The sequence below is a fragment of the Ylistrum balloti genome, unplaced genomic scaffold, assembly GCF_031769215.1.
Source record: "Ylistrum balloti isolate Yb309-2 unplaced genomic scaffold, AGI_CSIRO_Ybal_v1 Utg371138, whole genome shotgun sequence".
Classification (NCBI taxonomy): domain Eukaryota; kingdom Metazoa; phylum Mollusca; class Bivalvia; order Pectinida; family Pectinidae; genus Ylistrum; species Ylistrum balloti.
Window position 1 is genome coordinate 270,243 of NW_026782624.1, and position 13,283 is coordinate 283,525.

General features: G+C 33.7%; 1 protein-coding gene across 1 annotated transcript; it reads right to left on the reverse strand.

The window, feature by feature from the left end:
- Positions 1-3,803: 3,803 nt before the first annotated feature.
- Positions 3,804-12,882, reverse strand: LOC132561017 (serine-aspartate repeat-containing protein G-like). The gene is made up of 11 exons (XM_060225733.1): positions 12,832-12,882; positions 9,974-10,029; positions 9,594-9,675; positions 9,157-9,279; positions 8,302-8,360; positions 7,565-7,715; positions 7,147-7,241; positions 6,317-6,403; positions 5,807-5,872; positions 5,402-5,575; positions 3,804-4,815 (listed from the first exon to the last, which is right to left on the reverse strand). Exons 1-11 carry the CDS (start codon positions 12,880-12,882, stop codon positions 3,804-3,806), a joined length of 1,956 nt encoding a protein of 651 aa, XP_060081716.1.
- Between the last annotated feature and the right edge of the window lie 401 nt (positions 12,883-13,283).

Sequence of the window (13,283 nt, forward strand, 5' to 3'; positions counted from 1 at the left end):
GATAAATACATATGTTTATTTATCTATAAGTACATCAATTATTCAATCATGCTTTGTTTAATTCTTTGTCGTTTGTCGATATTATAAGAATATTCTCCGTTGAGATCACCCGCACTTGAGCAATGATTTAATATAAAGTGTCACATCTGTGTTTGTTAGTCTATAATTATTTCAAAACGAAATTTTACCTGTCAAAGCTGCCCATTTGTGTCACATATGTTGTTTTAAAGTGTAATAATCACATATTTCATCGTGAATTCATCCATACGTTTATGTATATGTATATAAATTAATATATATTACGATTTCATTTCAAATGGCGGATATATTTACAGTGTTTGGTCATTCATGTGATTTCACTTATTTAGTTTAAATCACATTAATGTTAAGTTATAATTATTGTTTTCCTTACAGGTTCGTTTAAGTGTGTGATATTGACACAATAATTGGGATGCGATATAAACATGTTTATTTCTGATATATAATGGAGGCAGTTCTAAGGCAAAGACGTGAAATTAGCAAAGTTAGTTAAAATACTGTAAAATAATTATTTTTCGAGGATTATTAATAAAATTCCACAAAAATCTACAAAAATTGCCCTCCTCGAAAATATCTCATTTTACAGTATGTGATGTCCGTATGCTTAGTTCATATATCATGGTAAAACTTCTGCCTCAGTGTAACTTTCGCCCATTTCGCCCTTTTGTCTATAAGGCGAAAATAAAGTTACAGCTGAAATATATTTTGTTTTTAAGATGATATTATTAGTGGTCGAACACAAATATTTTTACCAAAGGGCGAAAACAACATGAAGTAATTTTCTCCGTATACGGTATACGAAGGTGTAAGGTTTTGTTTAGAAACGTAATATTCGCATATTTATTTCAAATTATGAAGAGGTCATATGGTTGTTGCTGGACGAATTCAATGCTTATTTTGACAATCAAATTTATGATTTCATTATTTAACTGTTCCACTGTATAAAATAGGTCTATTAAATGGTTAATTATGAAATAGATATTTTAAGACTTTGTTTCTTTCCTATATTATCATGATTCCTGGATACACTGCAGGACAAAGGTTTTGGAGGTGTATAAGGCTACTGTAAAACATGTTCAGAGCGATATCAATTTTCTTAGAACCAACAGAGTCGTAGTTTTTATTCAGGTTAGTAATTATGTAGTTTGATTAAAGTATCACCATTACATTCAGAAAATAAGATATAATGTACATGGATTGACCTATTTTGAAACAATAAAAAAAGCTTATATAATTAAGATAAATTTTATTCTTTTTTGGCACGTGAAGAACAATCTTCGGATTTGATTTAATTATATAAATATAATTCTGCATACTATCACAAGACATTTGAATGCCTTTCTGATTACGGTTACCAAGATAATAACTTAGGATCATTTCTCATCAAACTGTCAAAGAAAAGTGAATACTTCTAACATAAGCTTGTGTGCATACATATTTATCTTTACATTGAAACTAAATTCAGGGACGCATATTACAGAGGATAAGTGACTAGGCAAAATGGAAACGTCTCCGGCGCAATTTGTTGTGTTTGTTCACTGAGCCGTGAAATCATCTCTTCTTAACGTTCTTATCTAACTTTATCTACCTATGTCCCATTCACTTCCATGCTGATCGGCATGACGAGTGAAAAGTAAATATTATTTTAATAACAAAAATAATAGTAATAAATGAAACTAACGCATCACATAAATTACATTGGGAAAAATATTAGCTTTTCAATGTTATCTGTTTAAAGATTATTTCCTACATATCTTTGGCTGAAAGTCTTATATAACATAGAGTTATATTTCTGATGTAAAAAACAGTAACACTAATTTCATATTCTAAATATCAAATGTAGACGTCAATGTTTTGTCTGAAAAGCTTGCACAATCAGACTGAAAATAGTTATGCTTTCTACTACTATTCATTTGAGAGAAACGGTTTATAACACAACTACTCTAGTCAGCTGGAACGTCTTCGTTATAGCGTTAAAAAGAAATATGCACAGTCACTGATCCCTCTGTATTACATGCCTCTGTTACTGATAACTCAACTCGGTTGAAATTAAGCAAAGGGACTCTGGTGGATGATTGTGTTATGTCCGTCAAATCTAATCTGTTGGAGATTCCACACAATTTTGCTTGACTTATATAATAGATATTTCAGTTATTTTTTTCGTTTTCCTCAGTCCTTACCAGATAGGAACTATACAAATTAGACTAAGGTAAGGATTGAAATGAAATCGGTCAACAATCTAATTTTACGCTATTATCCTATTCACATTCATCATTATCGACCATACCATTTAAATTTTTATGTCCGAACATTCACTGTTTCAAATTCAATTAATATTTTCTTCGAACTTATTTTAGCAAGTAAAAAAGCAATACAAATATTAAACCACCATTATTTACAAATAATAAAATAAAAACTATGTAAAGTATGATACAATATTCATTTTTTTAAATTTACAATGAAAATATCCTGAACGCCAGTGTTTAAACTGTAGCGTGATATTATCAATTTTAAAATCACAATTTAAACCCTCATAGTGTAAGACCATTTAAACCATCAGATATACACATTATTGATCATGTTCGCTAATTTAAACCTTAGAAAACATCTGTACATAATCTTCAAACAGCATCTCAAGAACACACGCATCAAGCTTTTAACATAACAAGTGGGACTTGTCAAAATTGATAAAATAATATTTTTCCCGAGATGAGTCTGCAATAAACCTTCTAACACCAAATATTTAGTTGAACTATACATGAAAGGCATGACAAATTTTCATCAAGATTGTTTTTCAGATAAAAAAATTATTTGATTTCGGACTAAGTCCTAAATTTCAGGTCGATTCAGAAAAATTTTGACTTTAAAAAAGGGTTCGTCAATTTTGATTTCAAATATCATGCAAATTAAGTAAAGAACCCCTTCCAGGTGTACAGAAAGTGAAAATAACATTTTGGTTTAGCAAATCATGAAGCTCATTATAGATTTTTTTAGACTCTTGAATTTCAAACTGATTCACAATCGACACAAATAGATATGAACAAACATTGCCTGTGTATTAGAAAATCTGGCATGATATTGGTTTTTAGCTTAATGGAAGTCATTGGTCACAAAAATGAGACAATACGATTTTATGAAAAGGAAACACGCAATAAAAAGATTATGACAACATAAGTATTGATAAGATAAAACATATTATGGTTAATCTATATCATGAAGTAAAAATGAAACATGGAAATCAAGCAAGTATTCTCAACGATCGAGATTCTGTGATATCTATCATGGGAATATAGAGCACACGAATTTCCACAGATTTATCAAGTAATGAATGGATTCGCGTAACACCACGCAAAGTGGTAAATATTTGTAATACTGCATTTTGTATATTTTTATACTGAAATATACCTTATATAAAGATATCACACACGTACTTTGTTCCAGGCAAATTTATAATCGACGGGAAATGATAATTCTAAGGATCTCGAAAAAAAAGTGAATCGATACTTTTTGTTTTTATCCATTTGATAACAAGCAAAGTAATAGAGGGCATTTTCGCTTTCTTACTTTCGCAAAAATGCAACAAATTCTATATTTCTGCCATTCACCATGATCAGCTTTTTATGTTAAATTACGTTGTAGTTTTAACGATGTGAGATCCAAATCTGCTTGCCCAGAGATATTTCAGAAGCATTTGTTGCTTCATTTGAACGCTTTATTCTTTGTTGAGAAAGACAAAACCATAAAACACAAAAGTTGATTGCTATTTACAAAGCTGTGGTTTCCTCTCCTCCGAATACAAACGTCCCGCTGTCCTCTAACGTCTCTGTGTTGTTATCGTCATTTTTGAGAAAGTCTAACGGCGAGTTTATTTCCTCGTCCATTCGGATCGACGCATCGGCGTTATCTACCTGGAAGTCAGCGTCGTAATCAGATTCGTTGTTTGAGTCAGTATTAATTTGAAACACTTTGTCGTCATCATCGTCATTGTCATCGTATGTTGACGCGACTTTTTTGTCCGTTTCTTTCTCCAGTTCAGACTTATCTGGTTTCAGTTCCTCTGCAATGTTTGTATCAGCGTTAACTACTCTGTTAGCGAATCTCACCTGTTTCAGGTGATAGTCTACATCCGGTTCATCCTCAGGTATGTCTTCATTTTCTGATTCGTATCTTGCATCGTTGTTGTCCTCCTCTCCTATAAAAACATCATCCTCGTGTCCTTCACCAGAACTAGTAATCATCTTCCCATCGATCTTTAATCCTGCAAAACCACTCGTACTAGGGAAGTCGTCATCAAATTCAATATTCTCATACGGGTTACTGTTCGTGTTTTTAGCACTATCCACTGAGTCGTACGTATTCAAATCGGTACTTCCTGGGGTTTCTGTCCATACACTGTTTACATATTCATCCAAATCGGGATTATTCTTTAATCCACTTTCTTCAGTCTTCTCATAGTCCGGTTTTGGCGCCAATGGGTCCTCTTCATCTAGTCGGTCAGACAGGGAGTTTAGACTCAAAAGGGCCTCATTAATAGCTTGAGCCTTCACTTTTGTTTCATCAAAGTCGTCTCTTTTGTAGACTGGATTTTCGAAGGCGTTCGTTTCCCCTAAAGGGCGATGTCCATTTTCGTACGTCTCCAAATCTTGAGTATTTAGAGACCCATTGTAGTCGGATGTTTCATCATCAATCCTCACTTTGATTTCTTGTGATTCATACAAAGAGCTGCGACGCGTCAAACTTTCATTCAGCCTGAGCACCTTCTCCTGAGATTTGAACCTGTAATAGCAATACATTTCTGTAAATATCCTAAATACATGACCTTTTCGTTTGCAATAGATCTCAGATTTCGAGCTCATGTGAAAAGGTTTACCTTATGCCTGTTTTTGAAATCAATATGATTTCCCCATTTCTCATGAAAGGATATCCAAAACAACACACACCTCGCTCTTCCATTTAAGAATAAAACCATCAATATGCATATGGAATATAATAAGGAAATGAAATGGAAAAAAACCTTAGAGGAGTTTTTGTTTTATTTCTGTGTTTTGTCTACGTGTCTAGGTATATTTGTGTTTGGTCAGCTGCATTTATCAAATCCATTTTGTGAGATACATCTGGGGGTGCTTGAGTATCTAATGTCCGGCGTTTTTCACTCAGCTGCTTAGTTTGATGCTGCCTCATTGTGTATTGGGGGTTTGTTTTGGAAATCAATGATACACATCGGGGCTGTAAATTGTGTAGGATGAGCAAAGATGTGAAGAAGGGCGAATTCGTAAGAGGATATTGGTGATTAATACAAGTTTGGAGGAATGACCCGTCAAGATATGATCAGGGTACAAAATGAAGAAACCTGATTACATACTGTCTCCACTTAACGGTTAGTACTATCAATGCTATCAAGGTTCCAAGAAGCATCACACCAGCCACAACAATTAACGCTATCTCGCTCACGCTAGAGTGGTTGTCATTGTCTTTATGAGCATTTGCTTCCTGAGTCCAAAGTGCCTCGATATCGGACAGATGAACCAACACCACTCTAGAATGAAAGTTAATTAATAAAATTCATATAAAGATTAACTTCTTAATTAATTTAACTGATATTTGATTTTTTTAAAAATCATATGCATACAATAATGATAATATTGTTGATTTTAATTTCGATTAAATTATATTAGATTAAATTGCACTTTTTTAAGCATAAGCAACGGAGATATGATTAAGAGATATGCAGGACGTTGATACTTAGAAAACATAAAAGGATGCATACCTTTGAAGATCATTTGCTGGTACTCGTGTCCCATTTTTATACATCGCTGATATTTGTAATGTTGCCCTTAAATCAAAAACATACATAAACACATATTTCACTAATCATTTCTTATGTTTAGATCGTTCAAACTTTAACCAACTCGACTCGGTCAGAAATTGCGTCAATATGGTGGTCCATTTATGCCATTTTCAGATTGTCGCTTCTTTATCTTTCCACCTACACCCGAGAGTGCGAGGGATTGGAAACACGATAGCAAGGATGCAGGAGTACGATAGCAAGAAATCTAGATAGAAAAAATATCATTACGTCGCCGTAGTCTACTCGCTCCCTGGTCATCGTGTTTTCTGCTCCCTCGCGTTTTCGTTTTGGATGAAGAAGCGATTATTACAATTTGGTCTGAACGGATCACCGATCTGCAATTTATAGCATCGATCATTTTCATTGAACTATTTATAATAATATAACCATAAAGTATTATTGAATTTGGTTGGATTTTCTTACACCTACCCGAATTCTTGTGGGGTTGTCGCCCTTTTGTGAACAGCCGTCGGCACCTTTGCTGTGATGGTTAGATTAACTATATTTCCTATTTCTCTGAAATGATGAAAATGTTACGTTCTTTAGATCCATAATTATTGGTCATGATCACAAAATTTAATAAAATTCGTAAAATTACATATCCAATGGAAATTTGTGTCAACTCTCACACATACTGGATTTTTTTTAATATGGCCAAAGGACTGTCCACAAGATAAACAAGTAAATAGCATTTCTCAATATGAATCGAATTGAGCACAGCTTAGCCTCTATTCAAATGGTAACAAGCGGGGTTACGGTAAATTGTGGAGACTAAAGCCTTCCAGAACACTCTATGTTTCCCATGGAATCTACTTAAGACACAAATGAATTTATTTTACATTTTTTTTATGATAATAGACTAGATAGTATTTAAAAATGTATATGGTTGCAATAAAAAAATCATTGGGAGAAATTAGGAAAAAATTCAAAATATGAATACAAACTTTAATGTATTCTGTTCACATGATCTATTGAAACTAACTGAAAAAACAACTGACGTCATCATCCAATATTTGTTCGGGCTTTATTCTTCATTGTTCATTGGTGACTCATGTGCGTTTGACTTTTCACATCCGAAAAGCAAAATATCAGGTACAGGAACATCGTATCCCTCTGTAACACCTTTGACATTTTCATCAAGATTCTGAGTATCTTTGCTACTGATTTGGCTTTTACTCATTTCCTACTTTCTTTTGTTCTTTATTTCTGATCAACAGTTTAAGTAGATTTGTTTTATTCTTTTCCACAGCTGCAGTTACCTTTCCAAAGTTGGTATCCTACTTCTCAGGACATCCTCCTTCAATGGAGTACCAATTGAAACCGTGTAATTTCCCTTAATAGTGACCCGAGATATCTGCCAAGCAAATGAAAGATATTAATACAGGTTAGGTGCAGAAATTTTATATATTCAAAGTCTATACAACAATCAAATGATTATGATTTTAATAAAAAAAAATGAAAGTCTTATCAATGTTTTTCAGTAACTGAAAAAATATATATAAATAATTTTGAGCGCTATTTCCAAAAGCTTATCTATTACTGATATTGTAAACATAATTAGTCTAAGGCTTATGTCTTTAACTTAGTTAAAAGTAAATGTATTGGTGGTTTTCTTCAATATAAGCCTCAATCATTAAAATATGAGAAACATGAATTGAAATTATAAGATAGTCTTACGTAAACGGAACAGAAGGAATTCATTTTCGGAACACCATTGTCAGAGGCCAACACACCAAGTTGAAATGAAGATTGATATAAAGGTATGTTGACACCAGACAGCGTTATCTCCCCTGACCGAGAGTCAATAGCAAAATATTTGTTGGCAGCACTGCAATTAAAGAATGTAAGTCTTTACAATATATTACATAAATAATTAATCACATATTTGAATACTTTTCCTTTTGCCATATCACTAAATCAGTGGTTTAATCTTGTTACACCTCTTAAATAAAAACCCTGCTTTATCAGGTCGACATTGAAAATTATTCGTTTGATTTCAATAGGTATGCATTTGTCATTTCATAAATCCCATAAATAATTATTTGGAAAAATGTTTGTCGGAAAAAGAACATCTATAGTATGTACCAGGCCGATTTATAACAACTGCATATCTGGTGGTATCGCAAAAAAAAATCTATTTCAAATATATGCATGTGATGATACATATACACGCTAAAATTACTTATATTAAAGACAAGTCATATATGTTTTGAATTTATTCATTTTATATCAAAACATTCTGAAAAAACATCCTACACAAGAATGAAGTGAGCGCAATAAGAAAAACTATTTATGTATTAAATTTTCGATTAACAATTAAGTATAACTTTGTTCGACATGTGCACAAACATATCTTTTAAACTTTCATTCGGGGTAAGTGCAGGACAATAAATAATAGCAGTTTAGATATTTACAATGAATTTTGGAAGCTGTAGGAGATATTTCCATTCTCTCCCAGGTCCACGTCTGTTGCCTGCAAACACAATGAATATTGTCATTGACATAATATATTAGGTTAGTTCAATCGTCCATTTGTTATTTTCAGCAGGAAACAAAAAGGTATTTTTTAGTCAATTGCAATGTCAATGATAATAAAAATAAAAAAGTATTTCCGGGTTTTCGTTGATTTATTCCTTTTTATAATTAGTCATTTTGAATTCTAGTTATGATGCAGCAATTGCATGGCAAATTAACCATTAATGATTACCTCTGTTTGTACAGGTAGTAAGAATTGATTGATTACATTACAGAATAGACCAGCTCTGCAAAGTACATTATTATTTCACATATTATATAGATTCCTTATTTGCACATTTAAAATTCCTTTTAACATTATTGTGACGTAATGGGAAAAAAGACAATATTCTAAGCGGCGAAAAAAATTCTGTTCATTTAAACTAAACTCATTTTGCCTCATGAAAATGAGTTACATTGGATGCGATGAATAGAATATCATATTTGTGACTTGGTATGACACAATTTTAAAGGCTCGTGTTACACCAAACTGTTCAACACGTATGATACACCAGATATATCATTAACACTCATGAATGATTTTTTTTCACTCAACTTACAACCTAACCTTGATTCTTGTTTATTTGATTATAAAGGCAGTTGATATTGGTCGAAGAAACCAATTTCACATTTACATTGAAAGTTGTTCTTATTTGATGTGACAATGACATCTGATTCTTTTCAATCTCAGTAAGAGTAAACTCAATTATTTTTCAGGACAGCTGTTATTGTAGATGTCGAGAGTGCGAACTTACCAGGACACTTCCAACTGGGGTGCTTCCTGACGGTAAACCGAATACGTACTCTGATGAGTTGAAAACTGGAGGATTGTCATTCACATCCGAAATGGCTACATTAACAGTTATATTACTGATGATCTGAAGTAGGAGAAGATTTGTATTGATAACCTTTTATGCATTTTATTTATTTACCATTCCTTTTTTTTTAATTAAAAAATCTAAAATTCCCGATGTTATAAGAATTATTGATTGAGTAGTAGGTCTGATTAGATAATTATAAAGCGACAAATAAACACCTATTTATAAAACTTGTTTCTCAATATACCTAAGTTTGTAATACTCCTATATCGATTTATTTTGATGATCAGGTCGTAGAGGAGATTTATACAAAAGCTGTCCATCTGATAGGAAATGGAGATACAAAGATAGTTGTAAGTCTTTTAATTACTTACTTTTCCTGTTACCGCAACAGTAAAGGAGTAGGTGGATGTGTTCTCACGGTCCAACACACGTGTCGTTCTTACCAAGTGGTCACTACAATGAAATATGTAATTCTTTATTTGTTTCGTTTAAAAGTGTTCCATCAATCCCTACTGCGGAGTAACCAAGGCAGCTTTAGATACATTTTTATATGAAAATATGTTATTTGATGTAAACAACTGCAGTTAAAAATATGATGAATTTCTCGCTATAAATTTTCACCGACATATTTTTAACACTGCAAAGTTTGTAATTTCAGTATTAAAAGATACTGTTCATTTGTGTGTCTATTGAATAACATTTAGTACATAAAACGGTCGTTATTAAACCGTATGGGTTGTTCCTTACTTACTTTCCAATTATGAACGGAATGTCCTGTTGTACAACGTTGAATGTTGTGTCATCAATCTAAAACCCAAAAGGATATGGATATTTAAGCCTAAAGACACATCAATCAGTGGATATTGATACAGAAATATTTTGGGAAGTCAGTTTCAATCCCAATAACTGTAACTGTGTATGTTAACATAATCATAATCAGTAATGTTATTTTTCACTTTGAAATACAATTGTTAACTGTCAGATAAAAAAATCTACACTATTCCAAGATTTAAGTGGTACCCCCTTGAAAACCAATATCATACGACGAAAATATGACATGATTGAAAGTACACTCGTGTAAACATACAGTACGTGAGTTCAGTCAACTTATCGAAACTACATAGTTTTCCAAAGAAAGCATATGTGAATGAACAAGCAAGTGGATCTGAATGACCTCTGCTGGTTTTCAGTGAGTTAACATTAATTCAATAATCCAATGCTATACAAAAACCAACGTTCTTAAATATGCAGACATGAGTTTAATTAAAATAACCTATCAAACCTTTTTTTTTTTTTTTTTTTGCAATATGTACCATCTTGGTTATTAGCATTGGTGATTAAGTATATAACTTACGTCCTACGACAGTGTCTCCTGGTGATTTAGTATATAACTTACGTCCTACGACAGTGTCTCCTGGTGATTTAGTATATAACTTACGTCCTACGATAGTGTCTTCTGGTGATTTGGTATATAACTTACGTCCTACGATAGTGTCTTCTGGTGATTTGGTATATAACTTACGTCCTACGACAGTGTCTCCTGGTGATTTAGTATATAACTTACGTCTAAACGTCCTACGACAGTGTCTCCTGGTGATTTAGTATATAACTTACGTCTAAAACGTCTCCTACGACAGTGTCTCCTGGTGATTTAGTATATAACTTACGTCCTACGACAGTGTCTCCTGGTGATTTAGTATATAACTTACGTCCTACGACACGATAGTGTCTTCTGGTGATTTGGTATATACGTCCTGGTGATTTAGTATATAACGACGTCCTACGACAGTGTCTTCTGTGATTTGTATATAATTAAGACAGTGTCTCCTGGTGATTTAGTATATAACTTACGTCCTACGACAGTGTCTCCTGGTGATTTAGTATATAACTTACGTCTAAACGTCCTACGACAGTGTCTCCTGGTGATTTAGTATATAACTTTCGTCCTACGACAGTGTCTCCTGGTGATTTAGTATATAACTTACGTCTTACGACAGTGTCTTCTGGTGATTTGGTATATAACTTACGTCCTAAGACAGTGTCTCCTGGTGATTTAGTATATAACTTACGTCCTACGACAGTGTCTCCTGGTGATTTAGTATATAACTTACGTCCTACGACAGTGTCTTCTGGTGATTTGGTATATAACTTACGTCCTACGACAGTGTCTCCTGGTGATTTAGTATATAACTTACGTCCTACGACAGTGTCTCCTGGTGATTAAGTATATAACTTACGTCTAAACGTCCTACGACAGTGTCTCCTGGTGATTTAGTATATAACTTTCGTCCTACGACAGTGTCTCCTGGTGATTTAGTATATAACTTACGTCTAAACGTCCTACGACAGTGTCTCCTGGTGATTTAGTATATAACTTTCGTCCTACGACAGTGTCTCCTGGTGATTTAGTATATAACTTACGTCCTACGACAGTGTCTTCTGGTGATTTGGTATATAACTTACGTCCTAAGACAGTGTCTCCTGGTGATTTAGTATATAACTGACGTCCTACGACAGTGTCCTCTGGTGATTTGGTATATAACTTACGTCCTAAGACAGTGTCTCCTGGTGATTTAGTATATAACTTTCGTCCTACGACAGTGTCTCCTGGTGATTTAGTATATAACTGACGTCCTACGACAGTGCCTTCTGGTGATTTAGTATATAACTTACGTCCTACGACAGTGTCTCCTGGTGATTTAGTATATAACTTACGTCCTACGACAGTGTCTTCTGGTGATTTAGTATATAACTTACGTCCTACGACAGTGTCTCCTGGTGATTTAGTATATAACTTACGTCCTACGACAGTGTCTCCTGGTGATTTAGTATATAACTTACGTCCTACGACAGTGTCTCCTGGTGATTAAGTATATAACTTACGTCTAAACGTCCTACGACAGTGTCTCCTGGTGATTTAGTATATAACTTACGTCCTACGACAGTGTCTCCTGGTGATTTAGTATATAACTTACGTCCTACGACAGTGTCTCCTGGTGATTTAGTATATAACTTACGTTAAAACGTCCTACGACAGTGTCGCCTGGTGATTTAGTATATAACTTACGTCCTACGACAGTGTCTTCTGGTGATTTAGTAAATAACTTACGTCCTACGACAGTGTCTCCTGGTGATTTAGTATATAACTTACGTCCTACGACAGTGTCTCCGACAGTGTCTCCTGGTGATTTAGTATATAACTTACGTCCTACGACAGTGTCTCCTGGTGATTTAGTATATAACTTACGTATATAAACGTCCTACGACAGTGTCTGGTGATTAAGTATATAACTTACCTGGTGATTTAGTATATAACTTACGTTTAAACGTCCTACGACAGTGTCGCCTGGTGATTTAGTATATAACTGACGTCCTACGACAGTGTCTCCTGGTGATTAAGTATATAACTTACGTCCTACGACAGTGTCTCCTGGTGATTTAGTATATAACTTACGTCCTACGACAGTGTCTCCTGGTGATTTAGTATATAACTTACGTCCTACGACAATGTCGCGTGGTGATTAAGTATATAACTTACGGCAGTGTACCCTGGTGATTAAGTATATAACTTACGGCGGTGTACCCTGGTGTGTTAGTTATATAACTTACGTCTAAACTTCCCACAATAGTATCTATTGGTGAGTTCTCGGCGACCGACATGTTCTTGACTGATGTCCCGGCGACCGTTCCGTTAAGGAAAACTTTCACATTAGCAATGGAGCATCTCCTGGATGTACAATTTGAAATTGAATGTTAAGTAACATCCAATCAAACTATTACTATATCCTTTTTCGTTTACAATATACTTTGATATGAATTACACATGTACATGTAATAAGATAGTATTCACATTGTTTGAAATATCAAAATTACATTCGTTAATAAACATCTTACGGTGATCATAATATTTCAGTTGTGGGTGATATGAGTTGAAGAGAAAATAATTATACGGAAAATAAGATTATATTTCGATATGAACTTTAGTTTTCTCCTAGATATCTAATTTTTGTGGTCACATTTTTCGCGTGATTGGAAATTTCCAAAATAGACATTGCACTATC